The sequence below is a fragment of the Polistes dominula genome, unplaced genomic scaffold (genome assembly GCF_049000335.1).
Source record: "Polistes dominula isolate Pdom_NZ unplaced genomic scaffold, Pdom_raw_medaka contig_16, whole genome shotgun sequence".
Classification (NCBI taxonomy): Eukaryota; Metazoa; Arthropoda; class Insecta; order Hymenoptera; family Vespidae; genus Polistes; species Polistes dominula.
The window spans coordinates 3,743,982-3,764,023 of NW_028301040.1; the positions used below are offsets into that span (position 1 = coordinate 3,743,982).

Below are 20,042 nucleotides of genomic sequence, written 5' to 3' on the forward strand. Positions count from 1 at the left end.
TATTTTTAAATGGGTCATACGTGCAATGACCTTACATTCACATGTCGGTAATACTGTTACTTTATATTAATGCCGAAATTTTTTTAAATCACATTTATCTTGATATTATAAATCCTATATATTATTTAAAGTCATAATTATATTAAATATTTCTCTTTATTTCTCATTGAAATATAATTTCAAGTATATATATATATATATATATATATATATACTTATATATATATGGCTAATTTTTATTTATTTTTTCTTTCCTAAAATGTAACTACCACATAAGATTAATTAACATTTCTTAGGTTCGTAATTTCAGCATAAAACAAAACAAAATTAATAAGACCCCATTATCTTTATGATATTTTTGTATCGAAAAATATTAAATATTAAAATTACTTATAAATGAAAAGAAATAAATTAGACTTCCACAAAGAATTAGAGATAAACAAAAAATTCTAATTAATATTTCAAATCACCTATGAACCATTCTACAGTTCAGAGCTTTCCAAACTTTTCCACTCGACGGCCTCATTTTACCTGAGTAAATATTTTCACGACTCTGAACATTGGACTGACTATATTATCTTTTCTTTCATTATTATACACTCGTTGACATACTATAGTATTGGCAAGCTAATTTCGAATTAATTTTCGTTCATTGGACGAAGAAAATAATTGTTCATTTTTCTACAATTTCTACAACCCTTAAATTTTATTTAGGTGATTCAATACGGGGTCATGACCCACATTGAAAAATCATGGTATAGTTTTCTATGTAATGAATAGTTACACGTATGTCTACGTAAAAATTCAAGTCCAAGAACTTTAAGGTCGATCAATCCAACAAACTTAGGCACGTACACATATATATATATATATATACTCTTTCAGTTTCTCTTTGGTGTGTTAATGTGGGTGTTAATGTTCATGAATGGCTTCGGTAGTGACTACAAGTAGACGATGCGATTAACTATACTAAACGCATTACAACGACGCATCGGCTCAGACGGATCACAATAAACGATCTAACTTATTTTATTTACTAATGCCTAATGTATTTGTATATGTGTGTGTGTGTGTGTATGTGTGTATATAATAAGTTTCAATAGTTTAGTAATCAATGAACTTACACTATCAAATTTATTTTTTAATATTTAAAATATTCCAAGTACAATGATCTTTTTCAAAATGCAACAAATTTCTTGACAATTTGTTTTCCAAGAAACCATTTCTTCATTCTTCGAAATTTACAAAAATGATTTATATTTATGTACATTTTATCTAATCATTTTAATTTTTTGTTCTTTTTGTTTGGTTTAGGTATACCAATATTTTTCCTTTCTCTTCGTTAAACTATAAATAAAATATAACAACATAAAAAGTAAACTAGACAAACGCGTTCACGTGTCAGGTGAATTTAACAAAATTGTTATAAACAAAAAAAAACCATAAAATATCGACTATTTTTATTATTTGTCTGTTACCATTTGTAATATCACATTATTCTAATAAATTTATCTACATTATTATATACATGCATTTTATTATAAATTTTTAATAAAAAATATTAATAAATACTTCCAGCATTATTTTGTATTCTAAAAATATGACTCGCGCGTAAATAGGTAACAGGAAATAGTCGCGTGTTACGAAATTTCTATTTATTTTTTTTATACCTTTTGGCCCATACAATTATGCTGATAATTATAATAAGGATCAAATTTAAACAATTTACGAATTTATTTTGTCAATTTGATAACATTTAGCCTACTGTCATCATTACTGACACAATTGGTATCTTTTACTTAACCGATTATTTTTTTTGAATGGGTTACTTATATGGGTTACTATAAGTATAATTATTAATTGTAAAAGAAATACTACATCATTCAATAGAAAATATTCAACAATTTCAAAATGATAAAAAAATAAATATATATTATTTTTTTTTATGTTTGTTTTTGTATTCGTTTCTTTAAATAGAATTGGCAATGTATACCGTTCGATGACGAAATATTGTTTTTGTTATTATTTCATATTTTTGTTACAAGTTTTTAATAAATCATTTAAGATTCGACACGTTCGTATAAATATATTTTTTTTTAATTTTATTTTAGAAATATGGTGATCAAATTGTTAACGCAAAAATACTCTGGGACTTTTTATAGATATTTTTTTGTTAACGTCATAATTTACATCTCTGTTGGAATTACTTTTTTTTCCATTAAGTTTTGTAATAGTATAGAAAACGTAAGATTAATCTTTGTCTCTTCACAAATCATGTTACGACGTATATACATATATATGTCGTAAAGTATACTTACGTAGTAGTCAAATGAAATTAGCATGATATTTTAAATTATTCAAATAAATGTCTATCGATGTATGATTTTAAAAAAAGTGGAAAAAAAGATTAAAATTATATTTAAAAACGTGAGAATATTCAACATTTATATATCTATATAAATTCTTTAAGTGACATTGTCAAATGAAATAATATCTTTTGTTCAATTTTCATTTACGTCATTTCGTGTTTTTTTTTTAAATACTTTAACAAGATAATATTTTTGTAAGTAACACATATTTATCTTAAATATATGTTTAAACATTTGGACAAGGATAATTATTTCTATAATATATCTATATTTTTAAAAATGTATTTAAAACGTTTTAAAACGATTATGGGAGTCATTAACGCTGAAATATTGAATTCGTAAAATTTTTAACATATTTTAAATTGCAACATTTACCTTGAGTAAAATACTTGAAATAATAATTACTGCGATAAGGGGGAAAAAAATAAAATAAAATAAGTAAAATTCGATTATGCAAATTTATATATATATTATTATTATTGGAATTAAAAAGAACAAAAAAAAAGTAACAACAATAAAAGAATTGATTTAAAAAAAGTCTTCGGAAAGTTTTTGTTAAATTATGTATACTTGTTAAGTCTTTAATTATCGAACGCCATTGTATAATAGCTTCTATTTATTGCGACATTTGTTAAAAAGTAAAATATTAGCTATTCATTTCATCCCTATTACGTATTAAAATAGTAAATTATAAATGAGTTATTGCATATAAAAGTAGATTTGCATAAACGACGAAAGGACAATGCTAATAATTGCAAAAACATTTGGGAATCAACTTACGTAAAAGACTACTTTTAATTTTTAATGACCTGAGAAAATATAAATTTCATTTTAAGTCGTAAATAAATTAACCTCGCAAATAAATTAATTTGATTTAAATAAATGACTTAATTGAACAGCCATATTGAATTTTCTATAATATTATTATATACAATATTATATATATATATATTATATAATAATAATATAATTATAATATAATATTATATAATATTATTACAATAATATTATATTTAAACAATTTTTTTGTATGACTTTTATTCATAACATAAGATAAAACTTATCGAGAAAAGAAAATTGCGTAAAATGAGATTCAATAATATAAAAAAATAATCATGCATATATATATATATTTATAACTGCTGAAATGGCATAACATTTTAATTTTAAATACTTGTCATTTGAAACAACTATGATAAAAATGCATTGACGAATTATGAAAGTAATACGCCATAATCAATAATTATAATAAATTATTATTGTTGGTTTGTGGAAACAAAAAGATTGATAATGAATTTATTTGATTTTTATTTTTTTTTTTTATTATCTCACGTTTCGGTTTTTTTTTTATTTCTTTTCTTCACATTTACTCTTAACGAAGTTTTATTATAAATATTTTTATTTTATTTCGTTTAATCGAGCTTATTGATTTTTCCTTTTTTTTTTTTTTTTTTTTATAAAGATGAGAAAATTAAGAAGAAGAAGAAGAAGAAGAAGAAAATATCAGATGAAAAATAAAGGGGAAAGACGATTTGTTTGTTTATATAAATGTCTTCTTCCTAGTTTACAAATGATTTGATTTTTTTATTATTATTATTTTTGTTTCTTAACAAACGTGCAACGTGCCTTGTCACTCGGTGCATTTTCTCTCTCTCTCTCTCTCTCTCGTTCTCTTTCGTTTTGCATTATATATATGTACACTTATAATATATGTATATATACGTTGACACGTATGTGTATTTACATAGTAGAAAGTTCATCATAATTTTTATAATCATTTGAGCTAATGGAAAATACTTAGCTCTTTTATTTGAAGAAAATCAACGAAAAAGAAAAAAAAAATGGAATACAAAAGTAAATTCGAATTTTCTTAAGCTTTCGATCATTACACACACACACATATCTTTTAATATTTCTATATTTATGTTACACACAATAGGAAAAATATTTGTGCAATTACGAATATATTAGAAATAAGATAACAAATGTTTTCAACCTGTTCTTGTGTTGTACCATGCACCTAAATGAAAGGAAAAAGGAAAGAAGAAGAAGAAGAAGAAGAAGATGAAGTCTTCATAAATTGTTTTTTTTTTTTTTTTTTTCTATAAGAAATATTTTGCATTTAAAAAGAAAAAGAAAAAAAATCCTCCAAAAATTACTCAACAAAATATCCATCAACTCTTATAATCTAATCTTCAATTTTGAAAAATGAAACGAAACAAAATAAAAATAATGTCTACGTTTATAATCAATGATTAAATTTGCAAATAAAATAAGAAATCAAATTAACAAAAAAAAAAAAAAGAAAAAGACAAAATCTTATGATTGTATTTTCAATAATAGAAGAAAGGCAATGATCGGTGAGGAATGCAGATCCTTTCTCACATAACTCATCCTGTATATGATTTATAGCATACGTCACACAAACATGTACATGCATACACACACACACACACACACTCAACCATGATATTAAGGTTTTTTCCGTGAGGAAGTGACGATAAATGAAACTTAAACTTTTGATCATCGTCTAACTCGCAAAATGAAGAAAACATCACGTAGTATTTTAACTTATGCATGCAAACGTATTTATGCATGCACATATACGAAGATGCACTTGCATGTATACAAGTGCGTGTGAGTTGTGCTTTGTGGAAATGTATTTAAACGATTAAAATATTCATTCTTTTACACGTAATAAATACAAATATTTCAACGTGATTCTTTTTAAATGGGACATACATACATCACACATACACATTTATATACACATACATACACGCAACTTTTACTTCTTAGGACTTTCATTAACATCATCATAATAATATCAACGTATCGATCGTGTTAGCTGTTTTCAAAGTGAGGTTTGATATTTCTGACATAATTTATCATTTTTTCCCCTCTCTCTCTTTCTTTCTTTCTTGATGATTTATGGAGAGGAAGACTTGTTTAGAAATTATTTTGGAAAATACGAGGATACCAAAAATAAAAGACATTTTTTGCACGTGCTTAAATATCAACGAATTTGATAATGAAATGTATAATTAACGAATAATAATATTCAGACACATTTCACGAGATAATTAAAAAGCAATGCCAGTGATTTAAAAAAAAAAAAAACAAACAAATGAATATATAATTAACTTAATCAAAATTTGCATTTAATGTACGATACGTTAAATGTTAACAAAAAAAAAAATTAATGATGTCTTGAAAATATTTAAATATGCAACTGAAAATGTAACTTTCAAGCAGAAAATTTACGAACAACATTATTAGTTGACATTTATAAGCAAGAACATATTTTTAATTATTAATGTATTCTTTTATTCTTCATTGGAAGCAATTTAAAAATTGTCCTTTTTTTTCTTTTTTTTAAATACAATTTACGAATATGATATTTTTAATTAATTTCATAATAGTCCAAAACAAAACAAAAAATCGTACGAAGTCAAATAAATGAAAATAAAATTTGGTATAAGGCACCTAGGGGGACCTTCGAATGCAAAAATGCGACCTCGCTGAGAACCACTGCTTCCTTTTCAAACGGTATTTTGGACGTACTTTTGTATTTATTGTTTGTAATCGTAATGACATCGTCAAAATCGTTGAAAGAATTCTCATGAAGGGGGGGGGGAGTCTTTCTAGGAATTATACGTACATCTGTTGTGTGTATCGAAACATTTAACGCGAGGAAAAACAAAAAAAATCATCGAAACGAATTTACAACGACGACACGTCGATTTACAAAACTTGTGACTGATTGTGTGAAGTGTCAAAATACGTCATACGTTTTTTCTTTTTTTTCTTTTTTAATTTTTTTTTTCTCTTTCCTTTTTCTATTTTCTCTTTTTTTTTTCTTTTCTCATTTCTAAATAGAAATTATTAATAATATTACTATTATAATTATTATTATTATCATCATCATTATTTATCATTATTACTATTATAATTATTATTATTATAATTATTATTACAGAATATTTGTATATAATCCCAAAACTCTTTGACAATGACAAGAATCAATAACAACTGGCATATATCGTACAATAGAAATGGCGTGAACCGGTGATCCGATTCAATTTTTTTTTTGTTTTGTTTCTTTTTATTTTCTTTACATACTTAACTTATTCGAATGTTTATAATTTATATATATATAAAAAAAAAAAAAAAGAAAATGGGACCAAATCCTATTTCTTTTTTTCCTCACAAATGCATCACAGCTAACTTTTTTTTTTGTTAATTTTTTTTTTTTTCTTATTCATAAGCATGCATGCATGTATCTTTTATCTCTCTCTCTCTCTCTCTCTCTCTCTCTCTCTCTTACAATTTTTTTTTTTTTATATTCTCAGGAAGAATTTCAAAAATGCTCGCTCAATACAAATTACACATCGAAATTGTAATAAATTAAAAATTCAAGTGACAAACAAATCTATACATATATAAATCGAATTGTCCAATAAGTTTAAATTAAAAATACACATTTGTTTTTGTTTTTTTTTTCTTTCTTTCAAAGTAAATTGTTAATCAAACAATATATCATAGTTATTATACATTATATTTACGTATTATTAAATATGATTATAAATTTCAAAAGGCGTCGTGTGTTTTTCTTCATATTTTTTTTATTGACAAATAATCAAATCAATTCTTGTAAAAGTAATGTAATATGGCCAAAATTAATATGACGTAGACAATATGATCAAAATTAATGGTGGAAACAATATGGCCGATATTAATTGCAGAACCAATATGGCGGATATTAATTACATCTTTCATTGGAAAAAACTTATAAGACAACTGAATATATCTTCATATGTTTCATGAAAATATATTTATATATGTAAAAAAAAAAAAAATATTAGGAGCATATTTATTGTAATTGCAAGCACACACTAGCGCGTGCGCGCGCGCGCTCGTGCGCACATATACACACGTTGAAAAGTTAAATGCATAGATCGTTGAATGATCGCAACTGCGCCAATATAACACTCGTTAATACAATATTCTCTCTTTTTCTCTCTTTATCTTTTTCTTTCTTAGATGTACAAAGGAAGAGAAAGAAAAACATATATGATCACACATATTACACACACATACCCATTATTACATAAATACATAGTTTCCGTTGTACAACCTGAATCAAAATCTTATCTTAGTATGTGTTAGAATGACTCTGACAAATATCTAAATCATGAACAGCATCATGGCGGCATTAATAAAAAAAAACGAGCGCATATCATCATTGATATAGTCAAATTATCCAAATAAATATTGAATTATTTTTCGTGTTGACAGATAACATTCTATTTAAACGTTGTATTAATTTTTTTCATTAATTATTTTTTACAAAATTAAATATATTACCTGTTAAAGTAAACATCAACTTTTTTATTTCGTAGAGCTAGTAACGCGTGTATAATATATATATATATATATTTTTTTTTAAGTAATTAATTGATACAAATCAATTAAAAAATAAACTCTATTTATCTATTTTATTTTACATGTCTTAATTATTCGTTCGATAAATCTGCAAGATTTAACAAAAAAAAAATGTAAATTCAATTTTTAATATGACTGATACATAAAAAATACGCAATATAATATAAGCGTAAGTGTGTGTGTGTGTGTGTGTGTGTGTGTGTATGCAAGAAAGAACAATTTTTCTTTAAACTTAAATTACTATAATCATCATTATATCATACTTCTCAAGTTTGTTATATCCATTCCAATCAAATAAATATATAGATTAACGTAATAAATATGTATATTTCTTTTTATAGTTATTTTTTGTCATTATTACTCATAATTAGATTCCTTTTCTAACGAGAATTATACGATGACAGAAAATGATATAAGTGTTGGTTATTATAATGTTTAAATAATTTTATGATAATTCTTCCTTTTTTTTCTGTTTCATTCTTCATCTTATCATCTTTCTTTTTATTTGACATTGTCAATACAAGAACTTGTTATGTCAGAGATTATTTTTCATTCGTAGATTATTTGTCTTTTTTTTTTTTTTCCTATCTTTTCAAGTCTTCTTGAATTTCCATCAGAAAAAAAACAAAAATAATTTACATGACGTTACACAAGTAGATCATAAATTTTTAATTTATTATAGATACCATTATAAATACCAATTATAATTCTCTTTTAGCATAACAGGCACCTTAAGCTCTACATTATCTCTCTCTCTCTCTCTCTCTCTTTCACTTTTTCTCTCTTTTTATTCGCTTTTTTTTCCTTTTGTATCGTGTCTATCTTTTCTACACATATCAAACAACATAATAACGAATGAATCGAATTAACTTATTGATTTATAAGCATGTAAATTATGTCATACAATTTCAAATCGATTCCAATCGATTCAAAAATTATCTTCTTCTTTTTTCTTCTTCTTTATCATTTTTACGTTTATTATTTTGAAACAAAAAATTAAAATGTTCTAATGACCATCACCTCCATGTAAAATCCTTTTCCCCGATTACGAATATGATTTTCACACCTTTGCTCCTTATTGTATTTTTGTTATTGAATTGTTCGGAAATTACGTGCCGATTTTGACGGAAGATTGAAACGCAACGCATTTAAGTTTTTTCTTTTTTTTTTTTTGTTTTGGTATTATATATACATATATATAATATTTATTAAATTATATATAAGTGCCATTTTGTTTCCACAATCTTTCTTCCATCTTTATGGTTAACTTCACAAACTTCTGAACTAAATTAAAAATTTCAGAGTAAAAAAACTCTTTTTTAGGTTTTTTAACGAAAAAGAAAAACTTTTCAGATTTTTCAGCAAGAATTAAAAAAAAAAAAAAAAAAAACTTTGCACCATCTATTGAAAATCGGCACGAACTTTTCCCCGGACAATCCAATATTTTGCTGTTTTTTTTTTTATCCTCTTTTTTTATGAAGTGTTTTTTTTTCTTTTTTTTTTTTGCGTAATTATTTTTTTCATTTTGGTTTTCTTTTTCCTCTCCTTTTCATTTTCTAATTTTTTTTTCTTTTCTTCTTTTAAATTTTTAAGTAAACATTAATATTATTCTTTCTCACGTCGACCGAACGTTTAGTGTAGTAGGAAAAATATTTTCTAGGCCGACGAAGAGAGTTTTTAGCTCGTAAAAAAAGAAAAAAAAAAAATAAAAGAAAAGAAAGAAAGAAAGAAAGAAAGAAAAGAAAAGAAAATATTAAACAAGAATAAAATAAATACAAAGAATTATTTGTATAGTAATAATAATAATAATAATAAATAATTGATCGGCCCAAGGAGTCCGCCATATTGTCAGGAAGCGAATAATATTTTATTTGTTATATTTATATAAGTTTTTAACTTGTCCAACTTCTCCTCCTCCCTTTTCTTTCTCTTTTTCGCACATATCGTTCGTCATTTAGAATTTGAAAATATTTTATAATTCGTTCAGATTAAAAAAAGAAAAAAAAAAGAGAGACGGAGAAGAATTTACGATATGAAAAAAAAAAAGGAAAAACAAACAAAAATCCCCCTAAGAAGATTAATCATCCTAATCGATGATTAAAGCGTGACAGACAGCGGATATGAAAATCAACGAAACAATTTTCAGAGAATAATTTGTGCGAAGCCGTGAAAACAAAATATTCTGACACCAGTGAAAGACCCCCATTATTAAATTATTATCGTATCCATTAATTATTAATATTTATAATCACTATAATAATAATTATTATTGTTACATTAATTATTATTATTAATATTATTATTATTTATTCTAAAGGAGGAGAAGAAGGAAGAGAGTAAATAAAAATTATTCTATCCAGGTTTGTCTTCAACACCCCATTTTTCTTTTTTTATCATCTTCTAAAAGATGATAAAAAAACAACTATGATACATTATACATGAATTACAAATTAGCGCGTTGAAGAGAAAAGAAAAAGAAGAAAAATAAAACAACATTTATAATAATCGAAAAACAAAAAAAAATATAACCAAAAATAAGAAAAGAAAAAAAAGGAAAGGTAAATTTTATGACTGTAAAAAAAAAAAAAAAAAATTATGTCCGGGTTCGCGTGAAATGTAGAAAGCTTTCCCCCTCCCTATAACACAAATACCATTTGCTTCCTCATTTAGCGAGCACCATAAATTTTATGCGTTACTGTGTGTGTGTTTATTTTCTCTCTCTCTCTCTCTCTCTCTCTCTCTCTCTCTCTTTCTTCTTTTATTTTGTTTGATTACTCTTCTTGACTTCTTCTTCTAGTTTCTTTTTTCTTCTTCCCACCAAAAATTTGGTTGTATAATAATAATAATAATAATTGTCTTCTTCCTCTTCTTAATTTTCCTTCAGTTTACCATTCGCGTATTTCGTAGATACGATCGTGTGATCATCAGTCGTGGTAATAGTTCCATTAGTATACAATTTGTTCTTGCTTGATTTACTTGAATCTCTGCTGAAATAGGCCTTATGGAAGAAGTGTGCGAATAGGACAAAATAACTGAAGTACATAGCCAGGCTAAGTCTGATATTTAGTCGTGATATATGACACTCTGACTGTCCTTGTTTCAGGTACTGATAAGCCCAGACGTTGATAGCACAGCCCATCACCATTTGGGACAATTGTAATCCCGTGACCAGCATCGAGATCCATTTAGGTGGCGAATAACGCATTGCTTTCAAAGCATAATAGCTGTACATCAACGAATGAACGCAATAATTCATTACGATAAACCACCTTGCTGAAGATGCGTATTCCGTATAAGAGAACCATGAATATAGCAACACGGTAATATGGTGATACCAATGTAAAAATATTAATGGTTGTTTACGTAGAACAATGAACACGGTATCACCGAGCTCGGGTAACTTCGACAACACGAACATCCATGTCCAAAAGCCCGACACTCGGTCTTGTACGATGAAACTGAAACATTACAATACAAAAATCAACATTTTATTTATTTATTTATTTATTTATTTAGGTTTTTTTTTTTTTAATAATTATTACAACTAAATTGTGAGCTTATATATATGGTTATCGTTGAAATGTGAAATTCGTTGATTCATAAAATAATCAGCTAAACCATGATTAAATATATTGACCTATTTAAAGTATGGAAGAATATAGAATTATATGTTTTAACTAGGTAATATAACAATTAACGAGAAATTTACGTAAAATCAACGTTTTATTACTCAATCAAACGCACTTTTATTTTTCCACATAATTTCATGAAATCTTACAATTTAATTTTGTTGTACACGTGCAGCATGTTTAAGTTTTTTTGTTTTTAGAATAAAAGTAAATTTGATTGAAACGAACAAAACATTTGTTCTTATAATACGCACAAAAGTTTTCAATCCACCCACGTACACGTGGCATTAGCTTTCAACATTGAATTTCATCAAACATAGTTGATTGACAATGATTGACAAAATAGAAAGTTGAAGTTAATATGAATGTATAAAAACGATTATTATAATTAGTTGTATGATTGATTATTATCTTTATTATTATTATTATTATTATAAAGAGAAATAAATAATTTTTAAATCTAATAAAAAAAAAAACCTCATTTAATATGTCTACACAGAATTACGTTATTTTATGTCAATTTAAATTAATGGATAGAATAAATTAAATTAAAATTTAAAGTATAGATTTAAATTAATTTAATATAAAGATTAAATATTTGTATGGTAACTTTTGAAATATTTTTGAATATATTATAAAGAAAAAAATCAACTTTTATACGTTCAGTTATTTCCTTGAAATGATATTGATTATTATAATCAATCTTACAAATGATTCTTATCCATAAAAATATGACATTTTTATAATTATAACATTTCAATAATAATAATAATAATAAATTATAATTATATAAATTATAAAAATTATTAATAATAATTAATAATTAAAAATATAATAATTTTAATTAATAAATTATATATATAATAAATGTAATCTTATATTTTTTATAATAGTTTAAAATAAATTCATTATTATTATATTAAAATTAATTATATTTATAATTAATAAATAATAATAATAATTGTAATTATAATTTAATACATTATATTATAATAAAATATATATATATATGATTAAACAACTTTCATAATGATCGTATGATTTATTCATAATTTTCAAGATTATTATCATGTTTATAGTATTTCAAAGTGTTTCTAATAATAATTCGATTACAAAATTCAAAAAAAAATTTTATTCGTGTTTATACAAATTTTTGAGATAAGAAATAATTATTTCTTCATAAAATTGATCAATACTATGTCTAAGTATTTATCTGTCTGTCTTATTCTTTTTCTTTCTATCTAAAAGAAACGATCTACATCGAATGATGATGATAAATACATTTTTATACGTATTTTTATTAAAAACAATTATGAAAATCTGAGATTAGAAAATAAAAAATAAAAAAAAAAAAACAAATAAAAAACTTTACTTATCAATTAAAAATTATACAATATTTACATAAACAAATATATATATATATATATATATATATATATATATAAATTAATTTTCTTGTTATTTAATTAATTAATTTTTCTTTGATATTTAAAATCATCAATTAATTCATCTTCAAAACATTATCATTTAAGATTTGAATTTTTGTAGTTTTATTATATTAATCGCAAAACTAAATTTTATATATTTATATTATATATTATTAAATTTAATTAATAGATAATTACATTTTTTTATATATATATATTATAAATATAATTATATATATTTAGATTAATATATTTAATAAATTTAATTATAATTCAACAAATAAGAATGTCGAAACAATTATAATTGAGTTTTTTCTAAACCTTGTCAACATGTTTTTAATTTAAATATAAAAGGTGTTAAACGGGAAATAAATAACGTAAAAAAACGTAATAAACTTGTAAATCATTAATTTTTTTTTCTTTGTTTTGTAAAAAAAAAAAAAAAAAGAACAAAAAAAGAACAAAAAAAGAAAAATTAATTATACATTGTATAAAATTTTTTTAGTCACCCACTTATTTATTTTTTTTTCTAAATAATGATCAGGCATTTATATCCTTGAAGTTCTATTTAAGTTTCATAATCTTTGCTTTGGTAGCAAATATAAAAGTATGCGCTCGCGCGTATTTCCTTGAAATAATGAGTCATTTTTATGATAATTAATAAAAGCGTCAGAGAAAATTAAAATAAATTTAAGGACGTTTTTTTTTTTTTAATATTTTTTTCTTCGAGAAAAAATAAACACAAGTAGAATGTAAAATTCATGATTAAAATATCTGTTTGTAATTATTTTATATCTTTTTACTCAATAAACATTTGAAACGTACGATTGACGTTCGCAAATAACTCGAATATATTTATTGCCAAGGATATTTCATTCATTCATAGTTATCTCGTTAAATAATATATAAATATATTTATATTTAATATAATTTTAATTTATTTAATTATATTATTATATAATTATGTATATATTTTATAATTATTAATATTATTTTTTATTTATATTTATTTATCATTATTTATTTATATTATATATTAATATAATTTATATATTATATAATAATAAAAAAAAATTATTTATATTATATTTATATGTAAAATATTTATATCTATTATATTTTAATTATATATATACATAATTATAATAACTATTATTAAAATATTACTAATTATTAAAAATATATTATATATTATAATTATATATGTTATATTATATTATATATAGCATATATAATTACATATATAAATATATATATATATATATAAATATAACACAAATTTTATAAAGGAGTGTAACCCTTCGGGGAAGCAGTAAAATGTATCTATCTATCTATAACAAATTTTATATATATATATATATATATATATATAAACATATTTATAAATCGTCACGAATATTTCTAATGTAATCGAATTTTATTCTTTATAACTTGAAATTAAAAAAAAAAATAATAATAATAATAAATAAAATAAAAGAACAAAAAAATGATTACTAAAAAGTTGCGTGCAAACGAGAATTGCAACATTAGATCAAAAGGAAATATAAATCAAATTTTCGTTTTATAAAAAAAAAAAAAAAAAACAAACTCATGCACCGCATGTGGTGCATAACAATTTTATTTTAAATACAGAAACACGTAAATAATCTGCGAAAAATAATATTGATCAGAATAATAGAAAATCGATGTTTTCGTTGGTACAAATAACAATGATATTTTTCTTTGAATACAAATGCTCAATAACAAGTAATTCATATTGCAATTCTCATTGTATAACCTTACATATTTACACACATACAAAAAAAAAAAAACGATATAAAAAAATTAATATTTACCTTGGTATACAAACGCTGTAATATAGTCCATGATTCCTGAGAACGTGAATGAATTCAGTGGCCGTTCTGGTGAATCCAATGATCGAAAATGATGCTAAGAGGGTGTTCCATATGGTGAGAATACCACGTAGTTCAAACTTCGGTCTACTAGCCATGTAATGTTGACCACCAAATATTAATATCATATATATACCACAATAATAAAATGCACTTGTCCAATGTTTCATCATCCATGCTCTTGTATCCTGATGCATAAACTTTTCTTCGAAATTAAATACGTAAGAATAATTCGGGCAAGTTACTTCCATGTAATCCATGTTGTTCATCTTGAAATATTTTTTTATTTTATTTTATTTTATTTTATTTTATTTTATTTTATTTTATTTTTATATTAACACTTAGTTTCGTTTATTTATCACACACACACAACCCCACGGAGAAATATTTTGTCTATGTCAGCTTCTTGTTATTCCCGTGATTGCGTGAATTTATTCTGCACAAACAAAAAACACAATTACGTCAATAATGATGTCTTATTATTTAGTTACTTATTTATTTATCTATTTATTATTATAAATGGGTGTCACAGTTAAAAAAATTTCATGCCAAAGATAGAAATGTTTTTTTTTTTTATAAATAATTGTTATATATTAATATAATATATAATATTAATGTAATATTATAATAAATATTATATATAAATATAATTTATATAATATTAATATAATAATTTTAATATATAATTTTAAAATATATATAAAAAATATTATAGAAATATAATTTATATACTATCAATATATAATAGTTTTAATATATAATTTTAAAATATTATATGAAAAATTATATGATAAAATTATAATTAAATAAAAAAAAATAATAAATAAAATTATATTCATATTTTAATTATAAAAATAAAATATTATAATAATATTATAAAATATATAATATTTTATTGTCCTTTGAGTTCAGAAGTTTTAAATCCAATTTTTTTTTGTTTATAGAACACAATATAAACCCAATTACTATTATTATTATTATTATTATTATTATTTTAAAAATATGATAATCTCTCTCTCTTTCTTTCTGTTTCAGAAATGTTGTGTAACAAATAGGAGTAAATTATATTTATCTAAATATAAATAATTCATATTTATTCACAAACAAGTTCATCCTACAATTTACTATAATAATATTAATTATTCGTGAATAAAAATGCTCTACAAGATAGTATATTTGGAATAATTTCTAATTTTCTGTAATGAATAAAACTCAAATTAAGTATGTAATTATTTATGTAAATGATAATTTTATGCGTATATATTCTATTGAAAAAAAAATTAGTATTTGCTTTTAATCAATAGATACAGTGAAAACTTAATTTAAAGATTCCGATCGATAAGAAAATGTAAGCTTGTGAATGCGATTTTTTTTTTTTTTTTTTTTTACTTTTCTATCAATTCCACCAGCAAATTATTTATCATAAAATCTTTTTAAAAAATATGCCGAATATAAGAAAAAAAAAAAAACAGATCTGCTACTTTTTTAAGAGCTTAATTTATCTCGTTTTTCTTTCTTTGATTCTTAAATTCAAAGTCTGAGAAAATTTTTTTTTTTTCTTTTTTAGATTTTACGACTGTAAAAGAAATTAAACCTACCCTTACATTTTTATGTATAAATATATAATATATTATTTTTTTATCTGAAGTAACGTTAATATTAGAAAAAAAAAAAATAAAAAAAAAAATAGGTTTTTCTTTAAAATTACTCGACACAACTATTTTTAGACTTATCGCTATTATTTTTAACATAATGATCCACTAAACACAACGATTATTATACACAAAATAATTATGCATACTTTAGTTGCATTATCTTTTCAAAAACTATGACATTTAAATGAAAATGTAAAATGCAAATTCATATTTTTCTGTAACTTCAACATTTACAATGAATTCAATGAAAAACGCTTATTCATTTGTATTTCATATTGAATAATAAAGTTATAATTAAAAAAATAATAAAACAAATAATAATAATAATAAGTAAAATATTTAAAATATTTTAATATTTAATAAAATATTAAATATTAAATATAAAAATAAAAATAAAAATAAAAATTAAAATATAAAAATAGTAGGAATAATAAAAAAAAAGTATAACAAAAATATCCAACGAGTAGTCTCTATAAAATAAATTAACTTATAAACTTTTTTATTTAACACGTTGAAACACATTTTTTTCCTATAACAAAATAATATTCTTCTTATTATGTAAATTAAAAAACCTTCGAAATTGTAAAAGATTATTAGAAAGAAATATAAAATAAATATAAAAAAAAAAATAATAATTGTTGAACATTTCATAGTACACGAATCATCGATTGACAAATTATTTTGTTGTATTAAATAAAAAATTGTACAAATTATCAAATGCATGTTTGTTTGAATCATCGTAAATATCGATTGTGATTTAACGATAAAAAAAAAAAAACAAAATAAAAAAATACAAAGATGTTCGTTTATGAAAATTGAAAGATCACCCGTTATCGAACAAATTTTTGTCGTCCAACATATCTGGTTCATTATGCAGAATCATCTCTTTATTTGGCAACTTGTGAAATCCTTTCATATATATATATATATATATATATACATATATATGGAGGGACTATAAAGCGCAAGCACAATATTCTCCCTGAGATTGATCCATCCGGAAATCTCGGTCACTAATAATATACTAAAAATAAAATAATCGTCGTTTTTTTTTTTTTTAATTTTCCTTATAAATATTTATATAAATGTAAAGATGTCAAATTAACATAAATTATTTTTTATTGGTCCGTAGTAAAACTAACAAAGAGATTAACGAAGATAAACTTAGAAAACTAATGAAGATCAATCAAATACAAATTGTTGATACGAATTGTAATATGACGAGATAATTGACAAAATAATAAAGAAAAATAAGAACAAATATTAAAAGAAATCGATTAAAAAAATAATAAAATCCTGTCATCCAATCAAACTATTATAAATTTGCCAAATTTACCTCAGGCGATTTACGTAATGAAAAAAAAAAACAAAAAAGAATTCAAAAAAAAAGACGAATAAAAAAAACGAGTCAGATTTCAAACAAACAAAAAATGACAATATTTCGAATGAATTAAAAATAAAAATAGAAAAATAAAAGTACAAAATACAAAGTCTACAGAAAAAGGAAAGATCACTAACAAATTTATCTTTCTTTTTTTTTTCTTTTTTTTTTTAAACAAAATCTTCTCTTTTCAAAAGACGCGCGCGCAAGAAAAAAAAAAGAAAGAAAGAACAACACACATACATACTACACATACACATACTTTTGTGTGTAAATTTCGTCGAACGAATCAGGTAAGAGGAGAATGACTCTTACGACGGAAGCGTACGATCGCGTGTAAAAAAGACGGAAGATGATAGGCTGACGGACATCGTACAACAGCGAACCGGTCTCGTTACAGCATCACATCACGGACACGAGGCAACCGTGCAGCAAATGGATGGACGAATGAACGGGGGTTAGATAGAAAGACGGACAGGCAAGCAGGCAGGCAGGCAGGCGAACACATGGAGGTTAGAGTGCACAATCCCGGTTCGCGTCCTCGAATTAAGGTCGAGAGCCCTCGTGTGAAAATATATACGTATCACTGTCTAATACTCTTTAAGTGGGAGTGAAATATAGAACACAAGGGATATACGTTTGATAACCCCTTAAAAGAGAGAGAGAGAGAGAGAGGGAGGGAGAGAGAGAGAGGAACGTTTCAAAAAAATTTAGACATTGAAGCAACAGAAAGAAAAACATTTCGCGTATCACGCCACCCGTGACCTCGATTTTGTAAAGAGAAAACAATTTCAGCTTTAATATCTTATATATATATATATATATATATATATTTTTATTTTATTCTTTATCATTCGTGAAATGAAATAGAAAATCAAAAGGGCGAACAACTTTTATTCTATCGATACACGCAAGAGAGAGAGAGAGAGAGAGAGAGAATTCGTGAAACTGATATTAAGTGGACTCTCCTTTTTCATCCACCTAAATACACATACATACATACATACATACATACATATTATACATACTACACGCGTATAAATGAATTTTGCACGCTACATCTTGCTGATAGTAGATAGATATCTTTCTATATTTATTTATATTATCTTTCTCTCTCTATCTCTCTCTCTCGTACTTTAAAAAATCGAAACAATCGCAAAATTGTGCGAGCTTACCGACGAAGAAACGTAACATAGGCGAGTCCCTCGATGCGAGAAATCTTCTACCGGCTCCTCCCTTCTACCTTTTCTATCTTCTTCTTTTACTTCCTCTTCCTATTCCTCTTCTTATTATTCTTCTTCGAAATGAAATGAATATATCGCGCGCGCGGGATCACTAACTGGTAAAGTCTACTTTAACCGAATTTAATTCGTGTACGTAGTATTACTCCGAAATAATAAGCTTTACCCTTTTAATGACAATTTGACACAACGATGAGTAAATTAGTGTTGTCCTCGTTCTTAGGAATTCTTAATATGGGAGATGAAATTTCATCAACGGACAAATCTATTTCATTCTCACTAATAATTCATCTTCTTCTTCTTCTTCTTCTTTTATCTTCTATTATATATACTCACCGCATATACTACACGTGCAAATATGTCTTTCTTTACCTTCGTAGCTTTGTCTCTCTTGACGAATCGTTATGTCTGGCTACGTTCTCTTCTCTTGACGAGAAAAATCGATAGATAAACAAAGTTGAAAGGCAATGTGCGCGTTCGTAACACAAGACCTCTCCTATTTAACGTCTACTTTATTGTCTTTCTAACTGTATCTGACCCCCCCTCTCTTTCTTTCTTTCTTTCTCTTTAAGCAATGTACTTTAAAAAATTATCTTTTTTCCTCTTCTATTCATCTATTCGTAGAATTTGTTCACCTAATTAAACGCATATGTTATACGTCAAGTGTCTATATTTCTATATATATGTATACAAGGTATAGTGGTTTTTAAAACACACTATTAGAATAATTCGCGTCAAACCCGGTCTTCTCACAGACTTTTAACACGAGACAGTTTTTTTTAATCTTACTTGTCAACACTTATGAAGTACACCGTGCAATGTGCTGCGCGAGACTAACGCTGTTCGTGTTTTACGCTAACGGATAAGTAGCGCCACCGGCTTATTGTTTTGCGATGGGTGGGACTATCCAACGTACTGCTCGATCGTCATTGGCTCTCGGCGATGGCTCGTGTTTATCAACCAATCAACTACGAACGATCAACTTTTCCGATAGGTTTATTGT

The 20,042-nt window shown here is 24.3% G+C and overlaps 1 protein-coding gene across 2 annotated transcripts; it reads right to left on the reverse strand.

Annotated features, from left to right (window-relative positions):
* Positions 1–3,884: 3,884 nt before the first annotated feature.
* LOC107064905 (elongation of very long chain fatty acids protein baldspot) lies at positions 3,885–19,865 on the reverse strand. 2 transcript variants are annotated; one of them, XM_015318091.2, is made up of 3 exons: positions 18,974–19,865; positions 14,706–15,198; positions 3,885–11,272 (listed from the first exon to the last, which is right to left on the reverse strand). In XM_015318091.2, exons 2-3 carry the CDS (start codon positions 15,029–15,031, stop codon positions 10,684–10,686), a joined length of 915 nt encoding a protein of 304 aa, XP_015173577.1. In that variant the 5' UTR covers positions 15,032–15,198; positions 18,974–19,865; the 3' UTR covers positions 3,885–10,683. The 2 variants fall into 2 exon arrangements, with proteins under 2 accessions (XP_015173577.1, XP_015173578.1); XM_015318092.2 differs by lacking the exon at positions 18,974–19,865 and adding an exon at positions 18,061–18,444.
* Positions 19,866–20,042: the final 177 nt, after the last annotated feature.

Bases quoted from the DNA above. Each gene is read 5' to 3' on its own strand.
- LOC107064905 (XM_015318091.2), bottom strand. From the start codon at position 15,031: ATGAACAACATGGATTACATGGAAGTAACTTGCCCGAATTATTCTTAC. The intron at 11,273-14,705 runs GTAAATATTAAT...GTAATGTTTCAG, and splicing joins TACAGCGTTTGTATACCAAG to TTTCATCGTACAAGACCGAG.